This window comes from Apus apus, chromosome 1 (genome assembly GCF_020740795.1).
Source record: "Apus apus isolate bApuApu2 chromosome 1, bApuApu2.pri.cur, whole genome shotgun sequence".
Classification (NCBI taxonomy): Eukaryota; Metazoa; Chordata; class Aves; order Apodiformes; family Apodidae; genus Apus; species Apus apus.
Window position 1 is genome coordinate 123,268,083 of NC_067282.1, and position 18,182 is coordinate 123,286,264.

General features: G+C 42.8%; 1 protein-coding gene across 1 annotated transcript in view; it reads right to left on the minus strand.

Moving 5' to 3' along the window:
- The window catches only part of VWA3B (von Willebrand factor A domain containing 3B), a 75,628-nt gene extending 57,832 nt beyond the window's left edge, over positions 1-17,796 (minus strand). Inside the window, exons 1-8 of the mRNA XM_051615636.1 lie at positions 17,698-17,796; positions 15,840-15,887; positions 14,392-14,476; positions 12,454-12,672; positions 10,585-10,679; positions 7,949-8,199; positions 5,517-5,676; positions 1,791-1,960 (exon numbers count right to left, since the gene is read on the minus strand). Of these exons, the coding sequence (XP_051471596.1) occupies positions 1,791-1,960; positions 5,517-5,676; positions 7,949-8,199; positions 10,585-10,679; positions 12,454-12,672; positions 14,392-14,431 (935 nt within the window). The 5' untranslated portion in view covers positions 14,432-14,476; positions 15,840-15,887; positions 17,698-17,796. The remainder of the gene's footprint in view (positions 1-1,790; positions 1,961-5,516; positions 5,677-7,948; positions 8,200-10,584; positions 10,680-12,453; positions 12,673-14,391; positions 14,477-15,839; positions 15,888-17,697) is intronic.
- Between the last annotated feature and the right edge of the window lie 386 nt (positions 17,797-18,182).

An 18,182-nucleotide genomic window follows, 5' to 3' on the forward strand; every position in this document is an offset into this window, starting at 1 on the left:
GTACAGCTTCAGAATTATTTATCCATTCAGGATATCCAAACCCTCAACAACAACAACACTATGAATATTATCAAAACTTTATATACATTTGAATACATTCTGAAGTCTTTTCATGAAGAATATCCTTTCATATTGGTATCATTTACACTGAGTCACCTTCCTTTTCAACGTCCTGGAAATCTGTTTTTAATTAATGCTCTTAACATGCTGAGCAAGCATGCCATTTGAGATGTCTGAGATGACACTAACACCTTTTTATCAGATTATCCTCCCAGTTGAAAGCCCAACAGGAACATTTATTTCATTATCAACATACAAATCAGGAAGTCAAGCAGACTTCGTTTACCCTCACTGTCAAAATAGAAAAGCTCTCAGAGCAGGAAAAAGATGCAGTTCTAAAAGAGAACGACACTAGAAACAGGCTCAAGCCACAAAAAGCCCATGAATTGGACATTCCTATGGGAAAGCTGACTCAAACTTACAGACAGTTATTGGGCAAATACCCACCAGCAAGATATTGATTGGCCCAGGAAGGCTCTGCACCAAAGACAGACCCATGCAAAAAGAAGATAGTGGGCATCACAAATAAAACGATTCTTCTCAGCTCCCTACTACAATCCTTTTTGCCTCTTTCTCTACTGTACAAGAAATATTCACTTTCCTTTTATAAAGGTGGTTAAAACACTGCCAAAAGAAAATGAAGGTGACTGACAATGTACCCAGTATCACGGAGGTACCGTGGTTCTAAATGACCCCAAACATTTTAGACACACATCAGGCCAGAGCAAACATAACACTTGCCCACAGTCTTCTTTTTTTGGCAGATGCTCCATCTCTTAAAAGCTACTTCTAAACACAGATGGCTACAAAAGAACTAAGCAGCTGCCATCTTACCAATTGCCCTGCTGTCATTTGTGAGATTTCTACTGTTGGAGGTCTTCCCACTCTTGCACAGACAACAGTGAAACAGAAAGAGCTAGCAGCCATTTCACAGCTCTGTAACTGTACGGTGACTTCTGTTATGCAGACAAACACCTACAGAGTCCTACTGCCCTCCTGCTGCTCAGCATGAGTTTGGTATGGTGGAGTTTTGTGTTTGTTTATTTGTTTTTCTTACTTTGATAGCAGAATCCAGATTAAAGATTCATTATCCCTTTCTGAAGGCTGACTCTCACTACACAGCTGATTCCCAGGATAATGTAGCCAACAAGTTATGTGGAATATATCAGTTTCCACCAAATAGATGCTAGAGACCGTGGTACACAATTGCATTTCCACACAACCAGGCCTGATGGATACCAACACATTTTCTGTTGTTGCAGGAACTGCCCACTTAGGACAGGCATTCCCTTTTCAGTACATGTCTGTATGGCACATGATCCAACAAAACTAGATTCTTTGCTGGTGCCTGTAGATATTAGCAGGATACAAACAAATACAATAAAAGCTTGTTTCAGTTTATGTTGTGACTCTTTCCCTTGAACAATTTTTCAGACTTCAGAAGAGGAGCAGATGACTGACCACTTTGGATATAAAACAGGAATGGCCTGTCTGCAAGCCAGTGAGCGCCTATGTGGAGAGAAGCTGGTCTGTTGGAGTTGGTCCTGCATTTTAGTCATGTATCTTAGTAATATACCTTGGACTATTTCCCCAGTTTCCCCAGATCACTTACTGAACTGCTCTGTTTCATTTTTCTCATGAGTAAACCAGGGAGATCTTCAGATACCCTTCCCAGTAGCAAAGCATTTTACAATAACCCAAAAAATTACTGTGATGCTTCTTTGTCCTACCTGCCAGAGGCCAAGCAGCTCAACTCCTTCAGAAAACAAATAGTTTCAGCTTCCCTAGCATTGAAAGATATGGTGTTGACTGGACATGGGCCATGAGAAACTTTCTCAAGGAGTAGCTGCTTTGTGTCCACTGAAATATCACCCACAGCAAAGTAATAAACAGCTTCAACCTGTCATTAAACAGAAAAAAAAAAAAGGAATTGGAAGTCACTGTTTTACATAGATACCAGGTACTTAATCAGTCCCTGTCCTGTGCTGAGTACTGGTAGGAAAATTCAGTAGAACCAAGGCATTATTTGGGCTAGATGTTCAGACCTTTGGTTCTCCCTCTCATTTATAATAGCAACTCAAATGAAGTCCAACCAATATTTCCTGAAGTGAGAGGAGCCCCTGGGTCTGATTCTGCTCAGTGCAAGCCCCTTTCCACAGAACTTAATTGAAGCCAAAGAGAGATGTAAGGAATTGCAATACAATTGCATTATTAGTTAGGACAAGGCTCTGTGCAGCATTCCACTTTTGTGAAGAGAGATGCTGTGCTGATGCCTTGCCAGGGCTGAATATCAGTAGCAACTTTTATGCCAGACATGCTTTTACTGGCAGCATGTATTTTGAGGCTAGGAAAGATGCATCATTCTTTGAATGCTACTGCTGGTATTTACAGATAATTTGTATATTTTAATACTTTTCCATGCAGAGGGTTTATTATGACCCCACACACTAACTTATGTTCTGAAAATGCTATTGCAAGAAGAGAGAGAAGCTGAAGAAATGTCCTTTAGTCATTGCTTGAGTATTACATTATGAGGGATTTGATGTTGCCTGCAGTTATCCATAATAACAATCTTCCTGGTAAGTATGCTTCTTGAATTTTCACCATCATTAAAAACAAATATAACAACAGCTATACCAAAATTATGTTTAAGACAATAAGCATAGTATATCAGTCCTATGGCATGGTTCATACCAATGAGAAATATCTGATTAATAGTTGTTTAACTGGCTGTAGGATCCCTGTACTGTCCCACATCATAAGCACATTGATACAAACTGACACGGACTTCAGATTTCAAGCTCTCATCCTTCCCTACCTTTTGCCACCCATACTTGGTCTAATCCCAGTCACTGGAAGACAGCTTTCACAAGCAGCAACCCAAACTCAGGCTAGACCAGCCAATGCATTAATTAACCTTATCATCTTGGGCTTTCCTTGGATCTTGTAGAGGGGGCAAGACACTCCATGAGGGAGGCAGGGCCCATTGTTACAGACCACGCTTGCTTGGGAGCAAGCACGTCTATGGTCAAACAGGCATCACTGTTAATGCTAAACAAATACTAAGGTTAAAGAGAAGAATTAACGTGTTTCATAAAAGTGCAAGATTAACAAAATACTTCTTAGTTTTAGGAACAGGTGCACAGAAAAAAAAAAATTGAAGAGCTCTTGCACCTATCTGTGCTCTAGCTCAGTTTTACGAGGTTCCCTCTGTTTCATCCAGCTAAAAATCTATCCAAGCATGTTTATAGCTCTTCCAGCTGAGACCAGGTCCTTGGACAACACCTTTTTCCTATTCCTCTTTCTGAAGAGGCTCCTGACCTGCAGGAATGCATATTGCACAACCATTTTTCTCTGTGTTCCTTCAGATTCACATCTCCTCCTCCCTCCTAAGACTGCCAATAATTCATAAACTTTATATTCAATAAGGATATACATTTTCATACTTCCTCCAAAGGATTTACTGTCTGCCTCTGCAACTTTTAAAAACGCTGACATTTCTTCAGCATAGCTGATGCAGAACTAACTCCTCCCAAGAAAATAAACAAAATTGCCAGCCACAGACAGACAATTCATTCTACTTAACTACAAACCCAGCAACAGCATACCACAAAGGAAATGTTCCTTACAGATTAGTGGGGAAAGGTTAAAACTTTCCATTTAGTCCTTCGTATTTTGAAAAGCCACCTAAGGAAGCAAACTTAATAAAAGAACAGGAAGGAGAACAACATGAACAGTTCCTCAAAGTCTTTACCTTGGTGGGAGGTATGTTTTGGATGGGTGACCCACAATTTGCACCTGTACAGAACTTCACTGAGGATGCATCTGTGGCAGGCAGAGCTCAAAGGATTGCAACATTACAGCAGAGGGATCTTGAGCTTGGGACTGACAGGTCATGAGGAAAGGAAATCTAGGGAGTTACCACATATGGGAAGAAAAGCTCAGCTAAAGGAATGACAGGAAGAGCCAAGTCTAAGGAAAAAAAGAGCTATTTTTTTGGAGCAAATTCTATTGATTAAGCCAGTTCTGAGGAATGAGTCCTTTGGGACTGTTCAGGGAGTATGCAGCTTTTGCCTAGGACTGAATGGAGTCTCCTACAGCCTGCAGTACAGTGAAGCTGCACTCAAGTGAACTATCAGTCATGAATTATAATGACTGTATTTAGGAGCAATTGAAGTTTGTCTTCTGTGGAGCACCTGCCACAGTTGACTCCCCCAGATTACCCACTAGCCCACCAATGTCCAGAATATTAAAATAATAGAGGTCTCACTGTTGGATGGATTTTAACTTCTCTTTATTCATAGGCAGACCCACCAAGTCCAACAAGCCTTTTTCATCCAGGCAATACTGGAATCTAAATACAGTCGTCTTCTTTTTTTTTCCCCACTAGGAAATCAATAATATCCTACAAATTGCAATAGTTAATAAAATTTATGAAGGAAATATTTTTAAAGCAATCATAAAAAAATCTCACTGTTGCACAATTTGTTCCTCATCCAGCTCTTTTTTAATACCGGTTTCCAAACATCAAGGCTCATCTGTGTGAGAATCTACCAGCACAGGGAACGAGAAGGAAACTCAAGCAAATTTGCCTTCTTCAAACGATGTCTCAGAATGAGATCACAAAGGAGTTAGGATTGGATGTGTGCACAGGGGTGGATCTTACTGGCAGTGAAAAACAATGTTTCTTGTCACATAAGGCAGGCCAAATTTGCCGTTAAATTTGGGTGGTCAGGAACTGAAACAATGTACATTATATGCAAATTTGATATTTCTTTAACAACACAAGTTTTAAGTGACTAGCTCAAATGATGGCATACATGGTCTATGTCTTGCAACTCTACTATAGTGAATATAGTGATATGGTACTTTCAGAATCAGAATTTAATTGCAGCAATAGCTGTGCATGCATTGTCTTTTTGTTCTGGAAGAAACTCTAGCTATAATCTGGCTGATGAAAATGTATTTGCATAGCCCTACCATGAGTTAATGCTTAAATAAATCTCTCTGCTTACTATTTTGGATTTAAATAAAATTTTTCATTAACACTTTGGATACACAGCAGAATTAAAATAGTTTCCCCTGCCTTCAATCATGTTGGTACCAGCAATTTTCTCATAAACTTGAAGGCCTGAAAGACACGTATGGCAAAGAAAGTGGAAGGGAAGATGTTTTCTCTTTCCCTTAATGACTGAATATGTTATTTATTCTGTGTACTCCAGAAAAGAAAATAAATAAGTTTCTGCATTCAAAATACAGTACATTTACATAAACAGGCCATCAGTAAACATAGTATGCAGCTACACTTGGGGAAAAAAAAACGAAACAACAAACCTTCCCAATGCCATCATTAATATTTATCTTTGCAATATTCATCAGGGGAAACCACACTAGTCAGTCTGGCCGTGAAGATTCTTGGATTTACTTGGGGCTGCTGAAAAGACGTGTGAGCTTACCGCCTCATCACTCCTGGCTTCCAGCAGGGCTTCAGCAGAGCTGCTAGGGCTGGCAGCTGTCACAGGGTCCAGCTTCCAGAGCCATGTAACTGCAGACTTTACAGTATGCTCAGACACAGGAGTAGATTTCTGTTGCCACTTCATCAGATCCTGAGCAGCCCTGAAAATGACATTAGCTATAAATCAGAAATAATGAGAATAATGCTGGCAGAGCAAAAGAGTGGAGCTCTGCTATTGTTGCTAGTCTTTCATATTCTTATGCAATAATTACAATAAATGGCAGATACTAAATCTAGATTTGCAATAAAAGAAGTAGAGGAAAAATAAAACCCTTAAAAAAATACTGTAACTCTGTATGAATTTTTTTTTTTTTTTTTGAGACAACTGTTTCCTAAGTAGGGTCAAGAGAAAAGTACTTTAAAAACATTTCCTAACTCATATCTCCCTTTAACATAAAAACACATTTGGGTTTTTAAAATATGTGTATGAAAAGAAAATCTGGCTTCCAGAGGTCTCTTACTACAACTTGCTGCATGACCACTGTGTCAGACCATTTTAACTGACACATTTTTTTGGTAGAAGGGCTGATCTTTACCAATCAAAACAAAATTTCTGAAGCTAAGCTTTTTGGTATTTCAATTGCTGGAAGGCCTAAACAGTACAGAAGGACAAAGTGTATGAGCATGTGCATTTGTACATAAAAAGACAGAAAGTAAATGAAAAAAATAACTGGTTCCAGTATCTGGGATATTTCATCCAGCAGTACTTTGAAAATTTTTTTTACAAATCCTACAATTCCAAGATTCTTTTAAAACAATAATTACTATGATATATTGCCCTTTGTCTCTCTCCTGCATAAACAAACAAATAGATGAACACAATTATTGTTCCTCATTTTTTACTTGGCTTTGCAGATAATTAGAAAAAACCACATTGGTTTATGTTCTTCTCCAAAGCTACGGAAGTTATCTTCCTTTTTTCAAATGTCAGTTGTATCACAATCTAGAGAATTAAGATAGGAAACCAGAATGAAATCAGTAGGACAAAGCTTGGGTAAAACAACTGTAAGAATCACAGTGTAGTTGCAAGTTATCATTGTGGAACCTAGTTTAAAATTATTTATGATCTAATTTGTGCTTCTTTTTTTCATAGTCACAAAATGTCATCAATCTATCCAAACCCAAAGTTATGCCTTCAAACCTTTATGCATATATAAGAATTTGTGCAGAGATAACTTAAATTTGAATAGTTGCTTCTATTTTTTTATTTGCAACTAAATTCAAATTCATCTACTCATGCTGGGAACAAGCACTTGTCTTTTGTTATGGAAATCTAGGATTGTTTCCCAGTTCTCCTACTGATTTCTGTGAGCACATAAATCTATAGAAATACAAATTACTATGCCTGTGCCTATGGCACTGGGGGGAGTGTACATTTAGCTGTAAGGCAGAAAACTGTAATGCCTAGAGACAGAAGAATGCCTCGGCAGTCAGATGGGATTTCACTGTTTCACTCTGTAATACTTAGATGCCTGAGGAGCATTGCTACTCTTGCAAAGTTCCCCTTATCTTTCTGTTTTTCTGTGATACATTTGCAGAATGCATATATCAGTATTTGGGTTCTGTTAATGTTTATCTGTTCTTTAGGGCAACACTCGTCTTCTTCTAAAAAGAAGGAGCAAGCTCAGCATGGCTGTGGGTGAATCTTGGTGGAAAAGCTACAAATATTGCCATGACATAATTCAGGACAATTTCTACTACATAAAGGGGAATGCATCCAAATGCATGTCTGTAAGATAATGAGACTCCTTTTTTGTTCTCCAGCTATTGGCAGACATGGACTTCTTTGTTTAGCCTGGAGAAGACTGGGTGGTGTCTCAAAAGTGAGGTCCATCACCTGGTGTGCAAGAAGCCAACCCACACACAGAGTGGAGATACTTGCTTTTAATAGCCAGCTTTCCACAGGAAAGGGTGCAGGGTGGTATTCCACAAAGCAGGCTCAGCTTCCCAAAACACAAGTGCTACTCTTATACCCAAAAGCGGGAGACATAACTTTAATATTAAACTATAATTTGCACACAATTGGTTAACTAGTTCCTCACTTCTGTTTAAAATGGCAAAAAGGCCACTAGGCATGCTCAAAGAGTAAGGGGCTTTTTGTTAGTAGGGGTCTCTCTAGCCTATGGGTGGGTATTTTAGTATGCTGATAACACATTCATATATTAATGGTACGTTAATACAGTGAATCCAATTACTCAGTGATGTGGTAGAAGCACCACCCCAGAAACATTCAAGGCCAGGCTGCATGGAGCACTAAGCAACCTGATCTAGTTGAAGACGCCCCAGCTTATCGCAGGGGATTGGGCTTGATGACTGTTACAGGTCCCTTCCCGACCCTAATAATTCTATGACTCTGTGATTCTTTCTGCTTACCAAATGAGGTTGAATCTGGCAATTTGGGCCACCTGTTCCTCAAGCACCATAGAAAGTGCATCCCGACATGGGTCAAATTCAGCTGGAGCTGCAGTGCCAAAATCCATAACAATGACAATGCACTGTTCTTGAATCACTCCAAATATCTGCCGGCTCCCACTGGTTAACCATTCCATTCGCTGCTGATATAGCTCAATAGCTTCCATTAGGCAATCCACAAAATGAAGAATCAGTTCTTTTTTGGCTGTCAGCTTTATTTAAATATGGGAGAGAAAGAAATTGAACATCAAAACAAATAATACAAATGCAGCCCCGAGCTTAGCACAGCTGCAATAGCTGGTTTGCATGTGCCAGACATGCCAGCCAAGGGCAGCAGTGAAAACAACCCATTTTTCTTCCACTATTTCAGGAGCAAAATACTTGACAAGTGCATCTAAGCTATAATAGAAAAGAAACTGCATTTTGTCCTAATTGCTTTTCATAATCTTATTACACGAGCATGGGACAGTGCCAGTGGGTTGTCTGACTTGCCTGTCTCAAGACTGGAGCAATTAGAATGAGCTGCTAGGATAAAGAAAGCGCTGCAGAGCAGATGGGTGAACAAACAAGGACACAGAAACTTTGTCCCTTCTTAGGCTAGAATTTTGACTGGGTCTTAAAAATTTGTACAGCAACACAAAGGAGCCTACAGTTTGGTTCTGGGGCACTTCAATCTCCACCTTGTCTGTAGTGTATGAAGGGAAAAATTTCCTGTTTCTACTACTTTTTCACCAGCAGTGCCCAGCATTGCAGCTTAACTATTTATGGGTAGGTTCTTAGGCAAACTTAGTTCAGGCAACTGCAACCAACAACTTAAACTTCCCATACCAGTATCAGTAAAACAAGAAAAACCTAGATTCAGCATTAAAATGAAAAACAGCAGAGCCTCCCTGTGAATACATGCAAACACATTCACCACGCAAAATTATTTGTGGGTTTTAAAACTCACCACAGGTTCCAATAAAGACATTCCTCCGATATCTCTGACCCATGTAGGCTAATCTACCAGCTACCTTCTACCTCCAAACACCTTTCCAGAACCAAGTACAAAACCTTGGGAGATAAAGATGGTTATAAACAAGAACATTTCTCAGGGAGAAGATATCTGGTCTGCCAGTCTGCACACTTCTTCCTCTTGCTCCTACTTTTCTCTGTTCTTTAATGTCAGCTAGGGCCCTGTAATGTGCCTCCCAGATACAGAGTCTCAGGCTGTCTGCCAAAGGAATGTAGGCCTGCGAAGGAGCACTTAGAAAATCCAGTTTCCTCCTATGACAGCCAGACTCATACAAAGAAGCTTACTGCACTACACTGACCAAACTCCATTTTAAATTAATTTTCTTGCACCACTTCTTCGTTTCTAGCTAGCCAGTCCAGAGTCCCGTTTCTCTGAGGGCTGGAAAACTCTTAACTGTCCAGCCTAAATGTATTCATGGCAGTTCATACCCATTTATTCTTTGACTAGCAAGCCTTTTAGCATAGAAAACTACAGCTTTTCCCTTTCCCTGTAATTTGCTTTTCTGTAGGCTTTCAAGGGCAATAATGCTACCCTTTGTCAGTCTTTTTCTGTCTTACTTACACACGTCACCATCAAACAAGCTCTCTTGTAAGATCAGCACTCTATTGCACTTCATCCTACTAGCTTTTCCCAGTACCTACTGTGGTTTGAACTGCTTCTTCTCAACTTGTGGTAACTATACACAATATTGTACACAACAACCTAAATGAGATCTCACCAGATCTTGTACAGTGACATTGCTACTTTGATGCTACCAGAAATGTCCTTCCTACTACTCCCAATATATCCTGAGATTAAAAGACAGATCGATATTTGCCATGGAATTATTGAGGAAAAAATGAGGGAAAAGGCCCCCTGAAATAATTATTTTCCCATTTTTAAGCCTTGTGCCTCAGAATCTAGTCACCAGAAAAACATGACAAGCCATTTGCTTTTGTAAAATCCTTTATGAATTAACTCTCTCCCCTCCTTGCTCACATGTATATCTCTTCAATCAGAATCCATTCTCTCAACAATGAGGCTGACAGCAGCTGTTGCTAAGACATTCCTTAAAACATGAGCCTGGGCACAGATCCAGCTAGCTGTCTCTATAGAGTAGGCTGAGCGTTTTGTGACCTCCTGGCACTAAGTAAAGCAGCACTCTGCATTGGCAATGACAGCGCCTTATGTCTTCTTATTTCAGCATCTCCATTTATTTTATTGACTATATATTTTTTTTTTTATTATTTTTTTTTTAACTCAGCTGAGCACCTTCTTTTTAAGTGTTCCCTCCTTCAAGACAGGGTAAATGTTGCTTAGATAGTGCAGTCTTGTCTGGGAAGATTTACTGCAATGCTGCACCAAGGCAAAAGTGTGAGATTTTGCAAGATAAAAAGAAAATACATCTAGCTTCTCCATCACTGATTGTTGTCACTAACAGACAAAACAGAAAAAAAAAAAAAAAAAGATCAAGAGATGAAGTTCTCACACAAAGAATATAATTATTTCATGCAATAGGGAGACATCTTAGTCACATCACCCTGCTACAGTGATACGAATTTTTAAGTGCACAGGGAAGTTACCCCAAGTCAGTCACACTTACATTATACACGCTGCCATCTTGCACTCTCTTGTACTGAGGGAACAGACCATCTGCATACCGAGAAGCCACACGTTTCCCCAAGGTGGTCACATAATCTACAGTAAAGGTTACATGAGATCAAGTTGCTAATCACTAGGATTACTTCAGAAATTGTTCACGTTAATATGCATACCATCCATGCATCTGTATTGAACTCCTGACACTAAGAAACTTGACAGAAATACTGTTTTCTTTTTACTTTTTTTTTTCTGGGTATGTTTAGGTTGGGTCCCTGCAAGCACCAACAGGCCTTGATTGCCCTGATCAGCCACTCCCAGGGTTTCCAGTCACAGGATGATCAGGCCTGGGTGTCCAGTCTTCACTGTGTTGCAGGTGCACCTCAAGTTCTGCCCATGGACTTCTCTCCTGGAGAAACCTCTCAGGCTCTTAGACCTATTGTGGCCTTGTCTTCAGTCTTGTCTCTGGCTCCATCTCCTGCTGCTTCTGGCTCCACTCCCTGGCTGGACCCTACACCTGGTTCATCACTTCACCTTCTCTGGGACTGTTTGTGAACACTGTTAGCAGCATCCTGTTCTGCTTGCAGTGCTTAGATGCTGCAGGACTGCATCCTGGTCAGTAAGGGCACTGCCTGGGCTGCTGTCCCCTTTGGCTCCTGGCTCATTTTCCCACCATGGAGCAGCCCTGCTCTTGCTGCTCCCTGCCAGTTTAATCAGAAGTGGGGAAAACCCCCACATTTAATTATAGGTCAAAAAGCTACATGGGACTTTAATAAATGAAAGGTTTAGGCAATGAAACTTCCGTATTATCCATTTACCTCACAACAGGACTTGCAAATATTTGTCCATCAAACAAAATACAAAATCTGATAGATAATGCTGTTCTCTTACACAACTAAATGGGTGCAGATGTGGGTGCAACTAAGGAAAAGGTTGCACCGTGCTCTTTCAGGAGCTAGAAATCTTCTACAGGATCTCCACTGATAGGAAAACATTAGGGGTGGGAATATTTAACTTCACAAAAAGTAGTCATTCTGCACAGCAAGCTGCCCTGCTAATCTAGTACATTCTGCTCCTTCTTCATCTCAACATACAGGATTTCAGGATTGCCACTGTTGATCTTTGAATGACCTGTGGACACAAGCCAGCCAAAATCTTGGTATGCAACCTAGACCAATTGCAATACATTACAGTTCCTACTTCTCAGGCAGCAAGCTCTTAAAAGAAAAGAATGCCTTACCAGGCTCTGGAGAGCATTATTATGGCAGTGATTAATAATTATTAGCAAACTCTTCCCCTCCAGCTTTCAGATAACTGCAAAGGAATATTTTTCTATAGCCTGACTTTGCATGAAAAGCAGCCAGAATTATAATCAAATTCAACAGCTTCCTTAAAGCTGGATCTCCAGAAATAATGTACTATTCCCAAGCAAGGTGGCTTGCCCTGGTGATGAACTGGATTGCAGATTATGGCACAGCATGCATTACCCTTGCCATCTAAATACAGAGATCCTATGGCCTGTTGCTTGCAGAAAAAAGACTAACAGCCTCAGCAGCATGAGTTATTTCCCAGCTACAGCTAAACTGGAGAGGATGTGAACTTGCCTAGGGTAAAGCAACAGTACAGTTGAGTAAGGAAATCCCTTCTCAGATCATAAGTCTTTCTCAGAACAAAAGGCAATGGAGTTCCTCAGTTCTCCAAACTGGCCATGTCAGCAACAGTGGCTACAGCTTCCCTTTCTGCCATCACCGTAAGATAAACGAAAACATGAAAATCTCCTCTGCGTACACTAGAGTGCAAAATAAGTGTGACTCTACAGACTACTCAAAGGGTTTTTTTTAATATATTATTCTATTATTTATTTTTCTTATACCTTGCCTGTGCTGGAATCCAATCTGTGACAAAATCTGGGGCAGGGACAATTTGTTTCTTTTGAGCCCGTGAAGCTGAAGCCATTTAGAAGATGAAACGAGGGGTTGTACATCCATGTCCCACTGACTGTCTGCCAGTCTCCTTTCCTTCTCTTTTGATTTCTTCTTGTGGGCCTCATGGGAATCTTCAGGATTTTTTCTGTGCTTTGAATCAAAAGCATCTGTTGTAAAGAGAAATGAGAGAAACACAACACTTACACCAAATTTTTTACTTGACTTGTTCCCTTTCTTTACCTGTATTCTGTGGTGCTCTGTACACATCCAGCTCATCTCTTGTTTTCTTTTGTTACACTGAACAATGTTCTTAGTCTGGAGGGCTGCTCTCAGTCCTACACATCTGCTCACTGTTATGTCTTTTTATTCATCCATATATATTTATGTTCAATTTATTAAAGAAAATGTCTCTTGTATGCTGAAATCTAAACCCTGAAAGCTAAGTTTGCCTAATGGCAACTCTTCCAGCTCCTCAAGACATCTCTCCTAAATCTTGGGAATCAGAACTCATAATAGGCATTCAAAGATTGATGGACCATCACTAGATGCACGTTAGAAGCATCACGCAATAAACAAGGATTTCTTGACAATTATATGTTGAACTCCTACCATAAGAGATAGCAGCACCCACAGCAGTTCCCAACTTTACTGCAAGGCTGGTGAAACTCTCCCTCCTCGCATAATTTATCTCAGTGTAAATGATGGTTCTGGTAGAATCTAGTCCAGGCTGTGATGGATCCTGTTAAAAGGTGTGTAGGTGTGGTGCTTAGGGACACGGTTTAGTGGCAGATTTGGGAGGGTGCTAGATTAACAGTTGGACCTGATGATCTTAAGGGTCATTTCCAACCAAAATGATTCTATGGTTCTCCGATTCTATCTGCATGCACAGGAAATCATGGACATGAAGGTCCAGTTTCATTTTAAGTTCTACAGAACAACGACATATCTCAGCACCAATGTATGATCGGCTGGGCTAGCTCCACTTGAAACTGGAAGCAGAGAACAGCCCAGAGCCAAGAGTGGCTGAGGCAGAACTGGAAGCGATGACAACAGTAATGCCTCTGTTCCTCAGCACAGAGGTTCTAGGAGAACTTTGGTATTTCCTGTTCATTCCCAAAATACTTTGCATGAGCTAAGCTGGCTTTACTTGATTAAATACCCTTGCCGTATCTAAATTTATTTTCTGTGGACTTATGATGTTTCAGTCCATTCTCCCCAGCCATCAACATCATCTGGAGTATCTGAGTTCTCCATCACCCATGTACTCTAAGCTGGCTGTAAATGTACCACATGGATCAGACTGGTCCAAGAAAGGTACTTCTATCTTTAATGACTAGAAAATAACCTTCAGTCTCGTTTTGAGTATTATCAGAACTCTGCAAAGATCAAATGTTAAAACTGACATGGTTACTAATGTTCATCAGACAGACTGCTCCTCAGTTAATAATACACAAAGGAAATGAGACTATGTCTTCAGAAGTCATCTTTCAGGGACAGCAGGCTTCTCTATGGTGCAGGCTGGCACCAACTCTTTCACAGTCATCAGTCCTACAAGCAGGGCACTGGGCTGACATTCCTGTATAGGCTGGCATTTTACCAGCCCTCCTCCTCCACTCCATACAGAAGCAATAGTCACACATGTTAACTCTAGAGAGACACAGGTGAAGGTTTCCAACTGTTTGAGTCAGGCAGTGTTTATAGTCATCTAACAGTCACTCCCAGTTTCTTCCTCTGAAAATGCAGAAAGGCCAGCACAGGTGAGACTAGCACAGCTTCAGAATGGCTTGCAGACAGCTAGCAGCATGCACACCACAATGCTGCAAGAAAAACTGGAAATTATCCAGGGAAACACAGAATTGATGCAAAAATATTCCTGAATTACTCACAGTCACTCCAAGTAGGTCTCTTTGATGGATTGCCAGCCATGATAGATCTCAATTGGTAGCTCCTCTTTCACTTCTTCTGAAAGACCTGAGGAATTATTATGTTTTTTAAAAAATAAAATATTCCCATGCACAGGCCAATATTAACTGGAGACCAGACTTCACAGGTCCATGCAATAATAAACTGCTGAAGGTTAAGATCAAGATTTTCCTTAAGGAAAACAATGTTATAAATGAACAAGGATAGCTACTCCCTGTGTCAAGAAAGCTGAAGATAGATTTGACAGGGAGCCCCATACTCAGAAATGGGAAAGTGGGAAATTGGTAATATTGTTTCACTTCCTTCCCTCTAAATTATCATAAAAAAGAGCAACACATATGCTAGAAAAATGAGTGTGGTGTTTGGGCCAGCTGTATTATATTCTGTTATTGCTTTGCATTATACCTTACCTTTGCTATAATCCCATTTATGACTAAACCTGGGAGTATCTGAGACTCAGTTGTGTGAAGAGATTCATGACTTTGCCTAAGACTACAAGATGATTCACAAAGAAGAATTATGTGTGTATACATGTAAGTGCATGTGGTATAAGGCCCAACTGTGAATAAGACACAATATATGAATAGAAAACAAAACACCAGACAAAGCAAGGTAGCACATACTGGCTGAGTGTATCACTTTGAGACATTGTGTTCTGGCATTTACTTGGTTCTTCTTTTAATCAGGTGAATGAATGAATGAGGGATATTTATGAATCACTAGCAGGCCAGCAGCTACCTATTGTCATCAATCAGTTTTTCCCACTGGAAAAGCAAAAACGGAATAAAACAAGATCCCAAAGACTCAGTGTCCTCCCTCTTTCTTCATCGCAGAACTGAATATGCTATTTATTCCTCTTGTATGGGTTTAGATACCCACATGGAAACATAAACCACGCCAGTCTTTGTCCTGCTCATGAGCAAAGACATGAAGAGAGTCGAAGGCAGGGAAGACTTCAAAAAACAGGACTCTGCTCTGAACTCTTAACATGCTGGGCACTGCACAGAAGATGCCCTCCAGTAGCACAACCCTTGACCAGCCCGGGCTTGGTGTCAGCACAGCACAAAGGAGCCGTTGCCACAGGGGAGCCCTGGCAGACAACAGCCACAGTGATGGCCACCACGAGCTTTCAGACTTGTGCCATTTCTTCCTCGGGCTGGAGAAGTGGAGCCCCAGCACTCTCCTGATAACAGCTGAGGCACACTTCAAGCAGCATCAGAGCTTGAATCCCAGGTGCCACCGCATGTTCCAGACGCCCAGGGATGTGGCGACTGATTGTCCCTTGCATGAGCTCCCCCCTGCTCCACCCCCAGCCTCTTGAACAGCACCTGAATGTGAAACGCTGCTGCCACATGAAAAGGAGCATTTGGAAGGAAATGAAACGCCTTCCAGTGGAAGCAGTGATTTTTACCTCAAGCCTTGGAAAGCAGGCGAGTTCAAAACCATGACAGCCCGAAGCCTGGATCAAAACAAGTTATTTTTGAAAGGTGAGTGAGAGTTCATCTGGGCACCTCTACTCTTCCGCTCCGGCCAGCACAAACAGACCTGCTGCAACCTTCACCTCCCGTGCACCCGGGAGTTCTTAACCCCGGGTGGTGGCGGCGGCTGTTGGGCCTGTCCCAACAGGCGGGAACGCCACGGGAAAGCCCCCCTGGGAAGCCGAATCCCAGAGGGAAGGTGTGGGGAGGGCAGAGCTGGGGGAGCTGCCGGGGGTGGAAACAGGGCAGGGGGTGTCGTTGCAAAACCAGAGCGGGGCCCGAGGCGGAGGGGGAGCGCGGGGCCAGGCCGGAGCTGCCGCTGAGGCCGCTCAGGGTGAAGGCCACGCCGGTCGCCCCTGCTGACCGGCCAGCCTTGCAGCCCCTGCCTGGGGTAACCTGCACCTCCCCGGGTACACGGCATGGAGAAACGGGCGTGGGAGGGGAAACCACGGCCCCCTGGGGTACAGGAATGCAGAATCGCAGAATCACAGAATCACAGAATCTTAGAGGTTGCAAGGGACCTTGAAAGATCACCCAGTCCAACCCCCCTGCCAGAGCAGGGTCACCTAGAACACATCACACAGGAACGTGTCCAGGTGGGTTCTGAATGTCTCCAGAGAAGGAGACTCCACAGCCTCTCTGGGCAGCCTGTCCCAGGGCTCTGTCACTCTCACAGGAAAGAAGTTCTTCCTGATGTTTACGTGGAACCTCCTATGCTCCAGTTTGCACCCATTGCCCCTTGTCCTATCACTGGACATCACTGAAAAAAGCTTAACTCCGTCTAACACCCACTACCCAGTCTTCCATCAGATGGAAGGAGTTCGGCTCTTCTCCTGTCACGAGGTAGGAGTTCTCTAGTTGGGGTGAAAGAGATTTTGGGTAAGTTGCATGATCTTGTATTTGCTGTAAGCAAAGCGCATGCGCCTAAACATGGTACAGCAGCACGTCTGATGCTGTACATTGATAGAGATGAATTACCACATGACTGATCATGTAGTAATACTTTTAATTTGACCAAAATATAGGTGGAAAAGACTGAGTTTGAAAGCAACTGGAACATCTCCCTTATGAGAAAAGGCTGAGAGAGCTGGGTGTCTTTAGTTTGGAGAGAAGGAGACTGAGGGGTGACCTCATCAGTGTTTACAAATACGTAAAGGGTGAGTGTCAAGAAGATGGAGTTAAGCTTTTTTCAGGGATGACCAGTGATAGGACAAGGAGTAATGGATACAAATTGGAGCATAGGAGGTTTAAGGTGAACATCGGAGAGAAATTTTTTGCTGTGAGAGTGACAGAGCACTGGGGCAGGCTGCCCAGAGAGGTTGTGGAGTCTCCTTCTCTGAAGACATTCAAAACCCACCTGGACGCCTTCCTGTGTGATGTACTCTAGGTGACCCTGCTCTGGCGGGGGGGGTTGGACTAGATGATCTTTCGAGGTCCCTTCCGACCCCTATGATTCTATGATTCTATGATTCTATGATTCCTGACTCTCACCCTTAACATATTTGTAAACATTGATGAGGTCACCCTCAGTCTTCTCCAAGCTAAAGAGACCCAGCTCCCTCAGCCTTTCCTCATAAGGAAGATGTTCCACTCCCTTCATCACCTTTGTGGCTCTGTGCTGGACTCTTTCAAGCACTTCCCTGTCCTTCTTGAACTGAGGGGCCCAGAACTGGACACAATACTCCAGACGCGGCCTCACCAAGGCAGAATAGAGGGGGAGGAGAACCTCCCTTGACCGACTAACCACCCCCCCCTTTCTAACGCACCCCAGGACACGGGTCTCTCTCAAACCTCCAAGGTGCCGGGCGGGTGCGGGGGCACTCGAGGAGCCCGTGGGTTCCGGCGATGGGTCTCCCCGCCGCGCAGACGCCCAGCCCGCCGCCGCCCTTCCCCCGCCGAGCCTCACCTGCCTCCGGCCGCCCCGCCGCCGCCGCCCTCCCCGCCCTCCCCGCCCCGCCGTGACCCGCAGCCAGCCCGGTTGCCAGGGCACAGCCTCACCCCAGCCCCGGGCACCGCCGGGCAGCGGGGGAAGGGGGAAACGCGGGCTCCGGAGCTGTCCCGGGGCGGCGGAGTTTGGGCAGGACGCGGGGCGGTCCGAGCCGGGGTCGCGGTGCCCCGAGTGCTGCTGCTGCGGGATAAAGTCACTGCCGACAGACGCGGCAACATTCCTTTCTTTAGGCGCCCAGAAACACACGAGCCAACGCGGGAGAGTCACAGGAATCTTATCTAGAGTGGACCCGAGTCTTCTGGGCTTGTTAATTCTTAATTTAAACTGA